At 52.9% G+C, this 15,205-nt stretch overlaps 1 protein-coding gene across 1 annotated transcript; it reads right to left on the bottom strand.

The window, feature by feature from the left end:
• Window positions 1-7,648: 7,648 nt before the first annotated feature.
• Window positions 7,649-14,703, bottom strand: PRDM13 (PR/SET domain 13). The gene is made up of 5 exons (XM_030944780.1): window positions 14,563-14,703; window positions 12,763-12,894; window positions 12,544-12,664; window positions 8,677-9,113; window positions 7,649-8,626 (listed from the first exon to the last, which is right to left on the bottom strand). The coding sequence occupies exons 1-5, from the start codon at window positions 14,701-14,703 to the stop codon at window positions 7,649-7,651; spliced, it is 1,809 nt and encodes a 602-aa protein (XP_030800640.1).
• Window positions 14,704-15,205: the final 502 nt, after the last annotated feature.

Here is a 15,205-nt window from a genome sequence, read left to right as displayed (position 1 = left end):
AGCATTTTACAAGAATAATTTGAGGAAATCCTTCTAACTATGGATTCTCATTTGCTATTACTTCTGCACCACATTAAAATTCCTTTATTTCCAAAGCATTAAGCTGAGAGCAAGAAGCAGGAAGGTCTCATTTGAACTGTGGTGAATCAGACCTTTATGGAAGACATATAATCAGACATAATCAGAGATAAGAGTTATGGTTTTAATATAAACTCTTCTCATTTAAGATAAATATTGAATGTAATATTTGAGACAATGGTCTGCATCATTGTGAGGGGTTTTTATTTTGCTAATTATATTTTTCAACTGTTTTATATATCCCCTTAAAACAAGTTTGGGGTTTTTTTCATTAGCTATAACAAAAGCATGAGATATTATTCCCAACAAATTTCATCCAGGAACAAAAGTTATGCGTTCATATAACTCTTTCCTATTTATTCCTTTATTAAAAAAAATATGTATCCTTCTGAAATTCTAAGGTTCTCTATTTTTAAACGTTTTGGAAGATCATGGCAAAGCACAGAGACCTATAAAGGCTCCCTCAAGAAATTAACGTTAAGCAACTTTGTTGCCCCACATGAAACTAAAATTAACTAATTCAGGAACTTAACTCTCATTCATTTCTTCAATAATTAAGCTGCCTTTTTTGATATTAGCATACAATGTTACAGAACCACTGAAGTAATTTAATATAACAAACTTGTTTACAGTTTAGATCTCTTAGACTAAAGCAGTGAAAAAATTGTTTGCTTCCTCCCTCTGCTTTGTCCAAAAGGCATTATTCTTAGCTAGCTGCCTGTCAGCAACACAAAACAAAGTGATGTTAAATTAAGTTTCTGCTTTATAAACAGAAAAGGGAAAAAAATAGACCACAAAATTTCAGTGTGTGGTTGCAGTGAATTCTGGCCTGTGCAAAGCTGAAGCAGCTTTCCTTATGGGCACTGACAAAGACAACTGTCACTGTGAGCCACAGGGCACTGTGAGCTGCAACCAGAATCCTGCCTGAACTCACACCAGAGGCTGAAGGTCCCCACAGTTCTTTGTTTCCATCAAAAAATGTCAGTTTTGCTTGTTTCTACAAGGAGGGAGGGGCTCTTTGGAGAAATATCAAGCACAAACTGGAGGCCAACCATCAGCCGTGCAGCTACTCCAACACAATTCTAAGTTGTTGCTTAGCTGCAAACGTGCATTCCCAACAGGACTCTTCAGCCCCTGCTGCAGCTAGCAGGATCTTTGGTGAAGTAGCCCTGAAAACCCCAGCGTGTTCAGCCTCTTTGATTTTTCAAGAAGTATACTAAAAAAATACACTGTCTGCTTTTTTTGGTTATTTCTTTTTGTGAGCTACTGCATAGCTTAGGCTCCTGAAAAATAGGTGAGTGCAAGAAAAAACAATGCACAGAAAAACAGGATTCAGAGCTGAAATATATTTTTAGTCCTCCTGAATAGAGAAAAATTTTCTGAATAGAGCAAAAAAACATTGTTCATGCTGTAAGAAACAGTTACATGCTCCAAAGCTAAAATACAAGCCTCTAATGCTCTGACTCACCAGCAGGTTTTAAAAACTACAAAAGAGTATAAAGACTTCACCTCTTCCCATTCTTCCTAAAGTTTTCTTTTTGCAACTGCTTAGCCATCAGCAATGAAACTGACCTGATGCAAACAGCAGAACAGTGATGAATGTTTCCTTAGCACTCTGAACCTCACTTTACTGATGTTGTCTTTTTAAATTACACTTACTCCATTTCAGATCAGGACTTCAAATTACCTGCTACTAAATCACTCTCATTGAAAGCAAGCAGTCTACAATTTCTAAAAAATAATATAAATGCAAGCAAGCCCTTTCCTTACCCTTGAAACAGGATAATGCATTCCAAACAAACAGATTAAAAAATCAAAACTTAAGCATCAAAAAGCCACACTCATATGCAAATCTACATAAAAATGTATAAATTTTATGAATTTTGCTCATAGCTTTCCATAACATTTCAGAATATCAGCTCCAAACATAGATGAATATGGACCTCAGATCTAGTGACCTGTTTCCTCAGCTACAGATTTTTTTCAGTCGTTAAGAAACTTTCTCCTGATTCTTGTAAAATACAAGTTTATAGCGTTACATATGCTGTAGGGAATCATTCCTCATTGGATTGACTTTGAATATACCTGAAAGCATTTTTGTTGCTTGTAGATTTTATCTGTTATGGTCCAATGAACTCCAGTGAGCTTGAACATGACCTTGACATGCTGAACTTTACCTTCAGGTGAAAATTCAGAAAGTAACTGCTCACAGTCAAGTGCAGAATTGCTCTTTTCAGACAGAATTCTTGATCTTCACCATTCCCTGACCTGAAGCCAAGTGCAGTTAGCTTTTCTCCCATCCTCATGTCTCCCTGGCACATAGGAAGTATAAATCCAAGCCTTGCTGCTCACTTCCTCAGGTGTGGGGAGTCTTTTCTGTATTGAAAGTACAGCTTACAAACACAGTGACCATTTTAAAATATACTTCCAAGCACATAACTTCTAGTGAAAAAAAATATTCCCTAGAAATATCTTCAGCATGAATGTACCCAAACAAACTCATAGGTTTTTCTGGATCAGTAAATATTTTATTTGCTACACCAGAGTTGAAAGGGACCCTTAAGAACACATGTTTTCATACCTAAGCTGAGCTTTCTGATTAAATCACGTGTGTAGATTTAAAACATGTGTTCAAAACAAAAATCTTTGAAACTATATTCGTCTAAGTGTATAGAGCCATTTCCTTGTTTAAAGTGACCAAGTACTCCCTGAGTTTTGTACTATCAATCAGTTCAAAATCTAAACTCACTGCATTACAGCAGACTACATCTATCTCACTTACATGTCAAAGAGCCTGGCAGGTTTTAAATCAGTCCCACTAACTTCATTGGAGAGAGCAAGTGTTCAACACCTTTGCAAAATCAGGTCATTTTAGGGGTTGTTTAAAGCTATAAACTCAAGGCTGTGTTCAAACCCATTTAGTAAGTTTAGAGGAGTAAGACCTAAATCCCTGGTATGTGAGACCCTGCCCTACAGCTTGGTCATTCAGGGCACAAATCATCTCCCACGTGCCTCCTCAGGCAATGGATACAACAGTAATTACAGAATTAACTAGTAAGATACATGACAGAGCTTTGTGCCAAAACCAAGTTTGGTTGAAAACCAAAATTACCTTCAAGATCCTTACAATCTACTTCTTGGCAATTCTTTGCACCCCCTGCCAGATACATCCAGGCTTCTTGAAGGTGATTCTAAGAGGCTAATGCAGGGCAAGACAATAATCATCAAAACTGTTTCCCAAATTTAAAAAATGGGATGTTACTGAAATTAGTTGCTTTTGCAAGAATAGCTGAGATCAAGTGTTTCGAAACTGAATCTTTCGAAATGCCTAGACTTGTCTGAAAGACCAATTTGCAAAATGCCTAGACTAGTTTCTAATGATGTCCAAAAGCCATCTCAACTTATTCATTCTCTTGGCTCTTGACTTCCAACCAGCAAATAACGTTCTATACTGCACTCACAAAATGCACCCTTCATTATTCCCTGTTCAACTTGATTCAAAAAATCTGAGTCCTCCCATAGAAAATAAAACAGAGAAATCTTGTCATTTCATGTCTATGGCCCTTGACAAGCATCTTAATGAGTAATATTTTAAAGGAGTTAATCTTTCTTCAGTCTTAGTACCATTCTTTCTGCCTACACTTCCCACATTTTTTTCGGCAAATGTGGTTAATTATTTTCTCCTTTATTATAAAAATGCAGAGGACATACCTGCTTTACTGCAGCTATCAATAATTACAAATTCAGAGGGCAAAAACTCTGGGTTTGGGGTTTTTTCCTAGCTTCAAATGGTAGCCAGCCAGAAGCAATGGTAGACCTAGAGGCGCTAAGAACGCAAAATCCAGTGGGTATTGTGCCCAGGCTGGCTGGCACCAGCTCTGCATCGACCCTGCGACCTGAACTTTTCTCACCTCCCCCCAGACCCAAATTTGCCCGCAGGGAAACCGAAGGACGCGGGAACCGCCATGACCAGCGGTCAATGAACCCAGGAGCTGCAACCGGCCAGGCCGCAGGCCCACGAGCCCACGGGGGGCACTTCCCGCAACCGGGGGACGATCCCGACCCTTCCCGCAGCCGCTCCCGACCCTTCCCGCAGTGGCTCCCGGCACTGCCCCAAGACCACTCCCCGCACTTCCCCAAGCCCACTCCCCGCACTTCCCGCAGCCGCTCCCCGCACTTCCCCAAGCCCGCTCCCCGCACTTCCCGCAGCCACGGGGCGCCCCTGACTCTTCCCGCAGCCGCTCCCGACGCGGCATCCGGACCGCCCTCAGCGCCGCCGTGGGGCGGGGCCCTGCCGCGCGGACCGGCCAATAGGAGCGCGGGCCGCCGCGGGGCTCGGCCAATCAGCGCCCGCGTTGGTAGCGCGGGCCGGGGCTGAGGGAGGGAGCAGCGGCACCGCCGGCCGGGACCTTCAGCCCGCCCCAGTGGAGCGGGAGAGCGGCGGGAGCCGGAGATCTGCCCCCGCTGGTCCATGAGCTCCGTCCCGAGGAGCGAGGGGCCCGCCGGAACCCCGGGGCTGCGGCTGCTGACCCGCCTGAAACGCTGCTTTCCCTGGCACTGGTTACATGCCGTGCTTCCGACGCGGTCACTGAGGTTTCGGCAGAACGTTGCCGCCTGACAGGGACAATGAAACAAAATAAATCAAATTTGAATAAAATAATCCAAAATGTGGTAAAACTTAATAAAATAGAGTTTAACGCGGGGGGAAATTAACAATCACGCCAAGCAGGCAGCGCTCCTCGGAGTCGGGGCAGTTGTGCCGGGTCGGAGGCCGCTCAGGGCGGCGGGAGCTCCGGCGGGCCCTGCACCCCCGGCCGCTTCACCCCGAGCCCCTGCGCCCCGAGCCCCTGCACCCCGAGCCCCTGCACCCCGAGCCCCTGCACCCCGCGCTCCTGCACCCCCGCCGCTTCACCCCGAGCCGCTGCACCCCGGGCCGGGCACCGGGCCCTGCACCCCGGGCCGCTTCACCCCGAGCCCCCGCGCCCCGGGCCGCTGCACTCCGAGCCCCTGCACCCCGGGCCGGGCACCGCGCCTCACCCGCGGACCCACGCTGGAGGGGTCAGCAGCTCCGCTAGGAACCTCGCAGGAATGTGGCCCTAAAAGTGAATGTGGCAGAATTTCCCCCCGTGTCTCCGCCTGTACTTTCTATTTCGGTTTAGCCGCTGCATAGCAATTAAAAACAATAAATAAAAAAATAAAAAAAAAACCAGATAAACCATATACTCCTTCTTTTTTTTTTCCTCGGCTTTGGTTATTTGATGTTGGTTATATTTAGTTCAGTTTTAGGGTTTTTTCTTAACTCTGAGACTGATTATTATATATACAGACCATTAATTCCCACAAATTGACTCTCTGGAGTACCTTTTTTTTGTTGTTGTTGTTGTGAGGGTGGCCCAAGTATTACGATTTGATGGAACATTTCTATTAAAACTTACAAACTTTACAGACATTAAAATATTTCCCGTATCACAGCTGAATTATTATACCATTTCCACGACCTCACAGCACACATGGTGCATCCCTCCCCGACAGCAGCTCCACGGTGGGTGCCTTCCTTTGGGAAAGCAGCAGACAAATGTATTGAAATAAAGAACAGGCAGGAGATATTCCAGGTCCTGCTGACGGTGCTATGAATGACAACAGGATTTTCAACTCCGCAAGAGATTTAAAAGATCCCCCTCTTTGCAGAAGAGGAGGTTTCCATTTATTTTCATGTCAGGAAGACAATTTGTGTCTTGGGGTAAAATGAATCGAGTAAGTGGGTGCACAAGCCCTAATAAGGTGGGCGGGACGGGGGGGAGGGAACAAAAAGGGAAAAAAAAGCAGACAAACAAACAACACTACAGCATCAAAACTTTAAAGGAAATTCAAGACTAGCATTTGAATTCCAGCTTCCTATTGCTGTCAAGCACGGTATAACCTTAAGTGAGCAAACGAAGGATCAGCTTTGTGTCTGAAATTCTCACAGATACTGAAAGTAATTTGTTTGTATTCTACATTGCATCGCCTACACCCCGGACTGAAATAGGGCTCGATCCTCACAGTCTTCTAAGTGTATCGAGCAGTCAAAGAGATTTACCCTCTGCTTCAGGGTTGTGAGCTACACCGAGCCAAAAAGCGTGGCTCCCTCCTGACTCCGCCTGCCCCAGGGCACACGGAAAGCTCCAGCTCGGACCTGAGCGGGCAGACCCGCACAGCTGGCGGGTCACAGCTGGCGGGTCACTGTCGGCAGTGTTGCATCCTTTTGCCTGGTGAGTTGGAGGAGCTGTCAGGGGAAACAGAATTTTCTGACGGTCTTTATTTTTTTAAGTTGAACTCCTTTCAGGTTTTTCATACCAAAGAATAATAAGATTTTCCCCTCAAATAAAAATAAAAAAGATTCTAAAGAAGAGTGTTTGCAAAAGTGGCACGTTTGACCGAGTGCAAACCGATAAAAACAGACTAATAATGTCCAGCCTCTAACAGCTCTGCCTTCGCCCTGTGCAAAACGAAATAGAAAAAAAAAAAAAAAAAATCTTAGGCATAGAGAAGAACAGATTGGATATGGAACTTTTGCCCTTTGGTTTTGCTAAGTGAGAGAGGAAAATGCTCAGGCGACATATTATTCAGGGGCAAATTGTTAAGAGCTAGACCCAAAAACGCTGTATATAGATGGGTCTGAGCTTCCAATCATCAGAAGCTTTGTGAAGAAACACGAGATCCTGCTGACAGCACCTCTAACGAACAACTAGGCAAACAGTAGTTTGTCAGTAACTTTATTTCTTTTTTTAAAAAATCGCATGACAAACTGTAACCAAGACCAAAATACTGTATCCACTGTACATCGTTCATTAGAAAACAAACATACACCACATTTGTATTCTACCAAACAGAGAGTGTATTTCCTTTAAAATTATATAGTGCGTGCTTTTAGAGTCATGCTTTTCAATATTTATTTTACATTTGTTACTCAAATATTATCTGCTATAAATAATTGCAATTTGATCAAATGGTGCACCTGTTATGCGAACCTCTTCCGTGCTGCAAGAGTGGCATTTTGTTGCCTGGTTTTTTCTGTCTTTCCAAAAGCTGTTGGTATTGCTTTATTAGGACCCGAGCAAGCACAGGTGAGGTGTCAAATAAAGTGTACAGGTGCCAGAGGCGCTCGCAGACCCGGGTCTGCTGCTGAGCCCCACGGCTCAGACCGCTGGAGCAAGTGATGGGAGAGCGCAGAGAAAAAATCGTTTCCAAAAGGCACAATTTTCTCGACACAAAGGTACAATAAAAATATATGGCCACTGAAATGCGGGCTCCTATCGGGATGCGGTGCCTGCCCAGCGGGATCCCGGGCCCGCCAGTGTTTCGCCCTCCCACCCCTATCCCGGCACCGCAGCTGCCGCGCCGGGGGCGACACCGTGGAGGGAACCCGGGGACGCCCGCGCACCCCTGCCCGCCCCGCCGGCGGCTCTGCCCGCCAGCCTGCGCTCCTCCGCGACACGGCCTCGCGTGGGACCGCCCCGGGAGCCCAGAGTAGTGCGAGGAGGGCTGCAGGGCTCCCCTCACCCCCGCCCCGCCCCGGCCGCCTCCCGCATCACTGCTCGCGGTGCCGGCTGCCGCTCTCCGGGTCGCTCTGGTCATCGGTGAAGCAGACATCCACATCGCTCTCGTTATCAGTCTTTTGCTCCTGCTCGGGCTGCGCATAGCCAGAGTCACTCTTGTCCTCGGCCGCCTTGCCGAGGCTCTGCCCCGGGTGCCGGGATTTGACATGCCGCTCCAGGTCGCGGCGTCGCACCAGCACCTTGCCGCAGTACTCGCAGCGGTAGGGCGTGTTGCCCTCGGCGTGCAGGCGGATGTGTTTGTTGAGGTTGCTGGGGTCCCCGAAGGGCCGCAGGCAGACCTTGCACTTGAGCGGCTTGTAGCCGGTGTGAGTCCGCATGTGGATCTTCAGCCCGTACTTGCGGGAGTACAGCTTCCCGCAGTACAGGCACAGGTGCCCGGTCTTGGGCTTCCCTCCGGCCGCCCCGGCCGCCCCCGCCGGCAGCGTCTCCAGCCTCCCCCGGCCTTTCTCGGCCGCTAGCTCAGAGAGCTGCTGCGTGTGCATGGCGATCTCCCGGTCGATGCTGGCCAGCGAGCCCAGCTCTGCGGCGTGCAGACCCGCCGCCGGCCCCGCGAAGTACGACACCGACTCGGGGTACTTCAGGAGGCCGCCGAGGTGCAGCTTCAGCGGGTAGTAGGGCGCGGCCCCGTAGAGCAGCTCCCCGTTGTAGACGGTGAGCGGCATCACCGGCAGCCCGCACTCCCCCGCGTACGCCTTCAGCCCCTCGAAGGGCGGCAGCGCGAAGCGCTCCAGGGCCCCGCCGGGCAGCGGTGGGTAGCGGGCGGGCGGCAGCGCGCCCGCGGGCAGCCCCCGCTCCACCTGCCGGAAGGCCGAGGCCTCCTCCAGCGGCGACAGCAGCGGGAAGGCGCGCAGCCCGCCGCCGCAAGCCAGCCCCGCCGCCGCCGCCTGCGGGGCGGCCTCACCCGGCAGCGCTCCGCACTTCGGCGGCGCCTCGGCGGCGGCGCGTCCCGCCTTCAGTCCCCCAGCAGTTTGGAGAAGCCGAGGGCGGCGGCGCCCCGCGCCTCTTCCCGCAGCGAGCCGGCGGGGCGGAAGGCCGAGCGCGCCCCGGGGCACAGCGCCAGCCCGTTGCCGCCCGCCGGCCCCAGCAGCGGCCCCGGCCCCCGGGCGGCCCCCACGCTCATGTCCAGGGCGCGCTCCTGCTCCTCCTTGCCCGCCGCCCGCTTGGGCAGCGCCGGCTTGGCGAGTGGCGGGGAGGCGACGACGGCCTCCCGCTTGACGGCCTCCCGAGGGCCGCAGCCGGGCGGCGGGTGGCCGCGCAGTGAAGCGGCCGGCAGCTCCTTGGGGGGCAGGCCGAAGGCTGTGGCAGCGGGCCGGCCGTGCTCGTGATGGAGGAAGGGCCGGCCGTGGCTCAGAGCGCAGTGGAAGTGGACGTGGGCCTTGAGGCTGTTGGGGTATTTGAAGGTCCTCCAGCAGTACCAGCAGATGTACCTCTCCTCCCCTGCGGAGGCAAGCGGAGGGACCCGTCAGCGGCGGCCGCGCATCCCCGCGCCTCCCCGCGCATCCCCGCGCTCCCTCCGCCTCGTCCCGCCCCCGCCATGCTGTGCCGCGGAGCGGAGCGGTGCGGGCACTGCCGGTCCGGGCTGAGCTCCCGCGAGCGGGGCGCCGTAGGGCCGGGGGGAGCAGCTGCTGCCGCGAGTCTTCTGTCGGAGGGCCCATCTGTTGGCGTTTGCAGAGGAGGTAGCGTATGTCAGGGAGTCGGCTGCACCGAACAAAGGCCAATCTAATGATCGTGAGCCCCTCATTACGCGGCGAGACAATATCCGATATGTATGGGCCATATGTAATCGTTCCCTTTCAGAGGACAATGCCCTTTGTACCCCGTCCTATTTCGACTTCTCTCAAGCGGAACAGACCCCGTAGGCCGCGGCTGTGGTGGCTGCCCGACATCGCAGAGGCTCAGACTCCGCTTTCCCCCTCCTGGCCTTGCTTGCCAGGAGGGTACTCACAAGTAGGAGCATCTCTCCAGCCCCGACGGTGAAACGCTGCCTCTGTGGTCACCTGTCTGTCTAGCAATCTCTTCCTTCCTTCCTTCCTTCCTTCCTTCCTTCCTTCCTTCCTTCCTTCCTTCCTTCCTTCCTTCCTTCCTTCCTTCCTTCCTTCCTTCCTTCCTTCCTTCCTTCCTTCCTTCCTTCCTTCCTTCCTTCCTTCCTTCCTTCCTTCCTTCCTTCCCCTTCCTTCCTTCCCCTTCCTTCCTTCTTCTTCCTTCCCCCCTTCCTTCTTCCTCCTCCTTCCTTCCTTCCTTCCCACTTTCCCCTTTCCTTTTCTCTTCCCCCCTTCATTCTCTCCTCTCTTTTCTTCTTTTTTCTGTCTCTTTTGTACCCATCTTTCTCTTCTCTCTCGTTTCTCCCAGTCACCGTACTATGCTGATATGCCCCTGACTTTCCCTTTCGGCTCTCGCCCACCCTGATCGTCCCCAGCTGACCCTCACCCCTCAGTTTCATGCACCTAAGGTGAGCCCAAGCGCCGCACGGAAATGAGAGCCCGCTCCAGGCACGGGGGCAGCTCCTCACGTTTCAGGGAATCCCGTGGGGGAGGACAGGGGTGAGACCTTGCATCGTGTCCCTTGTCTGTCGAGGCACCCGGGGAGGACCCGGGGTGGATGCGGTGGCCGTGACCAGCCTCCCTGTCACCGGCTTTTGACAGGGATCGGTCGATGTCCGCTGCGGGTGGAAAACGGAATCTTCGCTCTCCGCGGGAAACTCGTGTGCCAACTCGCGTGGAAGCATGGCACGCTCTTGCCTGTATCTCGCTGTGTGTGTGCTCGCCGCCGTGGGCAGCCTTTCCTCGCTAGCCGTGGAGAGGCAGCCCCGGGATCTGCAGCATTGTGAAGGCGTTGGGAGCTCTTTTTCTCCCCGTCGAGGAGGGGAAGAGACGGGACTGTGTCTGCCCGGGCCTCAGAGAGGCAGCGGCCCCGGGAGGAGGAATCATGGTGGCAATCCCACTGCCGTGCACGGGAAAAGGGGTAAAGGAGCTGTACGGATGGAAAGGAATACGGCCACGGCCCGCCACGGACTCCCTTCCGCTATCTTCGTTTGCCTACGCAGGTCTTCAGTGGCGCGGGTCGGCCCTGGTGTCCTCGGCAAAAGATGGTCGGGACTGGCTCCCGACCGCCACCGAGCCCGGCTCGGCGTTTCCCCGACTCAGCTCTAGTTCAACAAGAAGGGCTCCAGGGGAAAGACTAAAAAAAAAACCACCGAAACCTATCATAGCTTCCCACCCAAAACCACTTCTTTCTCACCACGGTGACCCAAATTAAAGGGGTCAAACACAGAAGAATTCCAAATTTTTGATTTGGTTTGGTTTTTTTCGTTTTGTGCTTTTTATATAAAAAAAATTTCTCCGAATTTCTTCCACTGTCTTTTTTCGGTTGGTGGGGGTTTGGGAGTTTGGTTTGATTTTTCGGGGTTTTTTTTCTCAGCATATGATCATTAAAAGAAGAGCATTTCAGCATGCTGATACACTTTTTTTGAGTCTGTATTAATCAGTCTGGGAACTGTGGGACCGAAGACACAGCAGATCCGTAGGGTCACTTTGCAAATCAGCCTTGTTTCGATGGGGCGAGGAAGACGCCGCACGCTGGGAGCCTCTTGCAGACCTGAGCTCTCTTTCATTTTTCTTCGGAGTAGCACTGGTACCCATCCGCAGCAAGGGCTGCTGGAGAGGAGTGGGGCGCAACACAGCCGCGTGTCCTCCTCCTTGCTACCGAAACTTCGCCAGGCTTTTCCAGGGGGCGACCCTCGGCAAATCCATGGCCTCACTGCCCTTCGACGTGGCGGGGACAGAGATGTGACCAAGAGTTTCTTTTCCGGGTGTAGTTTTCGTACAAGGAGGGATTTGGGCTCTTGCACGGTGTGATATAATAGCCAGAGCCTGGCCTTCCCGCAGCCATCCCTTCGGGCCGGACCCTGGTCACCCTGCGGAGCGGCCAGCCGTGACGGCGGAGGGGGCAGCTCCTGCCCGGATCGTGCACTCGCTCCCTTCCCGGGGACACTGCCAAGCTGAAGGATCTTCTGCGTCAAGCAGGAGCGGCTGGGGTTCCCTCGTCTCACGCGGAGCGGGCTCAGCCCGACGGGAGTGCCCACGGGCAGCTGCCGCCACCGACGCCGCAGGGAGCGCCCGGATCCGGGAGCAGCGGAAGGGGGTGGCCGCCGACAGAGAAGCCCGACAAGTGAACGCTGAAGTGTTCCGTCTTTTTTTCCCTGGTCTTTTTTTGAATGTGCTGCCGCCTTATCATTTTGTTAACACCGCTGTAACTCCAGCTAAGAATAGGCTTGCGGATTGAAACAAGCCGTCCCAGACGGGTGTCTTCCCCCTCCCAACATCTTTGCATATCCTGATCTCAGCGTGATTTGACGCCGACTTAACCTTTTTCCTAATGTATTCTAATTTACAGGACTGCCCAGTACTGCCCAGTTTTGGCTTTACTATGTGAATCTACCCGCAAGAGAACCTGAAAAGAATCTCTGAAACTCTGAGAACGGACGGTAAACCCGATGTTTTTAGAAACAGCATCGGGTGAGTTGAGCTGGGCCAATTTGCTGCCTCGCATACCACCTATAGCGATGTTTCACAGAAACCCCATGTGCCTATCAAAGAATCATTAAATCGGGCCGATGACGGAACAACTCGACGCACGGGGGCCTTTCCATACGCTACCGGGTTAATAGATCACCCTTTAAATGTAAGCAGATGGAGACTTAGTTTAAAGGGTGATGGGTTAAATTCACGGCAGCTGTACTGGCATTTATTTTTCTGAGGGCCCACGTTTGCCTACCGCAGTTTGAGATCCCGTCAAAGGTGTCAGCTAAAGAGGGTTTGTTTTGTTTCATTTAATTAGGTTGCTCTGAAATGAGTGCCCGCATCTGTACCTTTCTCGTCGTGCGTCGGCGTGGCCGTGACGGGGATGTCAAACCACTGCGCCAGAGGGTTGGAGTACCAGACTGTAAGCTCCTCTCCCGGCTGGACATCTCGCAGCGCCCGGTAGAAAATCTAGAGAGGGAAGAAAGGAAACTTCTTCAGGAGGCTTGAGAGGGGAGGCAGGTGGCAGAGAGAAGTGCCATGCCAGCCCGGAGCCGCGAGTGGGGTACCTGTCCTCCTGGCAGATCCGCAACAGCCTCCAGTGTCTGCTCTTGGGAGTTTCGGGCAGCTCGGATTAACCCTATCCATTCCAGAGCCGAGCTCCCAGCTTCATCCACTAATTCCCCTCTGACCATCCGCACCTGGAAAACAGGCGGCACTGCTGTCATTTTCACGTGAAACGAAACACAAAAAGAGCAAAAAGCTTACCCGTATCCCTGCCTGCCTGCCCGCTCTGCCTGGCCCGTCCAGCTGCTTCCCCACACTAGGCAGGGGGCTGAGTATCGCAGCTGAAAGCCGCGGCGAGAGCATCTCCTTTTGCCGCCTGTTTAACGCTTCCATCCTCACCCACCTTTGGGTAGGACATTCCCCGGGTCGCAGGTGCCTTGCCCTAGCGGGGGTTGCAGCTCTGCAGGGTAAGGATGGAAGAACCCGTGCCCGGAAAGGGTAAACGGGATTTTTCCCTTGGGTAGCATTGATCCAAACGCACCTTGTCCATTTGCAGCTGTTACATTTCGCTTAAAGCTATATTAAATACCCAGGTACGATTTTAATTTTCTTTTTTTTTTTGTCTCTAAGTCCGTGCAAAAACATTGCGACTTGCAAGAATTGTCGGGCGATGGGGAGGGGGAAAGGGGGGAAGATTCTGCTTAGCTACAAAGTCCCTGTAGCCCCATACTTCATAATCTGCTTGCCCATACAAAGAGAAAATGAAGTGCCCATTCCCTGAATGACCGTGCAATAAAAGTCATCGGAACAAAGCAGTCTAAAGCGAGAAACCAAGGGAGCCAGATGAGAAATAAATTTGAGTGGGCTGGCAGAGCGTTTAAAAACAATTAAAGTGCATTAAAAATCAGAGCGGAACGCGTGAGCCGCGGCTGCCCGGGGGGCGAAAGGAGGGGTCTCATCCGCAGCCCCCTGAAGAGCCTGATGGACGGGGCGAGAGCTCTTGGCCACCTCCTCCTCGCTCCTTCGCTCGGACAGGGACTGACCCCGGAGCCGGCAGCCGTGTGCCCGTCATCCCTGCCACTCCGGCTGTGCGGGTTGATTGCGGCTCCGGGGGAGGAGGTCCCCCCAGGCTCTGGGGGAAGGTCGAGCTGCCCTGGGCTGCCCCGACACCTGCGACCTGCACCCCGACGCCGTCTCCGGGTAGCCCCGGTCCGTCCTCTCGCCCCACACTCCTTTCAGGCCCAAGCCAAAGGACTCGCGGCCGGGAAGAAGGATTGGGGGGCACGAACCCGAGCCAAACGCAGAAATAAATCGGTGCATTTGCCTCTGCCCTGCTCCTTCCCGGGCCAAACCCGGGGGCTGTGGCAGCCTCGTGCCCTCGCCTCGCCGGGGCTCCAGGAGCGAGGAGCCGGCCGCGGCACGTCCCGGCTCCGCCAGGGAAAGGGGCAATGCCCCAGTGAGCGGAGCCCCGGGAGGCGGGGGCTGTGTGCGGGACCAGGGCCCTCCGACATCGGGCACGGAGCTCAGGCGACGCTTCCAGCACGTCTCTGTCCAAAGCGAGGGAGCGTCCACTCCTCCGGGAGAGCCCCCGTGTCCTCTGGCCTCGCCCGGGTGGTCGGCCGGGCTGGGGGCCCCGGCGCTGGGGAGGAGGGGGAGAGGGCACGAGCGGGCAGGCTCTCCCGGCAAAACCACGGGGAGACATCTCAGGACGTTCTGGAAACGCTTTCCTTTGCTTTCCTGGCTCTAAGAAGGGAGGATCGAAGAGAGACTGGGGAAGAGCAGCCTCTTCTCCCAAAGCCGGCTTCCCCCGAGTCAACGAATAATCAAAGTCCAGCGGTGCAGGAGCGACCGTAGGAAAATACCTTTTTTTTGGGTCCTGGCTCCTTGCGGTCTGACAGGTACTTGCCCAGTTTGAAGGTGCCCGGCACAGGACCCAGGCGCAGCCCAGCCGGGATGCAGCTCTCCGCGCTGACGCTGATGGCCGGAGCCCTGCTGGTTTGCATCGCTGCCGCTGGGTGTGAGCGCTCGGGAACCCCAACTACTTAAGGGGGCCGGAGTGACAGCGGCAGGCGGCGGGGGGATGAGCACAGGCGTATCTCCGCCCGCAGAGTGACGCGGCGCTGTGAGGACGCCGGCTTTTCAAGGGGAGCAGGAGGGGTACCCCTTGGCAGGGGGATGCTCTGGGGCGCAGAGTTTGGTGAGAGAGTTTGGCTCCTCTAGCAGCTGCGGAGTCCCATCCAAGAGGGTCACATGGAGCCTTTCCCTAACCCTCCTGCATAATCAGGCAGAGTGAATGGCTGGCAGACAATGGGCCAGGCGACCTTCCCATTCCTAAAAATCCAATTTGTCAAGGGCAAAGAAAAGGCGCTGGTGAATCAAAGGTCTGGAGGGACCATTAATCCTCAGCATGGGGTATTGTCCCCGAGACAGTTACGATATTTTAAGTGACAAATCCACTGTATAATTTCTCCATAAATTTTACTTCCTTTTATTGTTCCTCGACAA

The sequence above is a fragment of the Camarhynchus parvulus genome, chromosome 3 (genome assembly GCF_901933205.1).
Source record: "Camarhynchus parvulus chromosome 3, STF_HiC, whole genome shotgun sequence".
Taxonomy (NCBI): domain Eukaryota; kingdom Metazoa; phylum Chordata; class Aves; order Passeriformes; family Thraupidae; genus Camarhynchus; species Camarhynchus parvulus.
The sequence above is the reverse complement of the archived record's forward strand: the minus strand, read 5'-3'. Positions and strand labels throughout refer to the sequence as shown.

Bases quoted from the DNA above. Each gene is read 5' to 3' on its own strand.
- PRDM13 (XM_030944780.1), bottom strand. From the start codon at position 14,703: ATGCAAACCAGCAGGGCTCCGGCCATCAGCGTCAGCGCGGAGAGCTGC. The intron at 12,895-14,562 runs GTATTTTCCTAC...CCTGTTTTCCAG, and splicing joins AGCCAGGACCCAAAAAAAAG to GTGCGGATGGTCAGAGGGGA. The intron at 12,665-12,762 runs GTACCCCACTCG...TTCCCTCTCTAG, and splicing joins CGGATCTGCCAGGAGGACAG to ATTTTCTACCGGGCGCTGCG.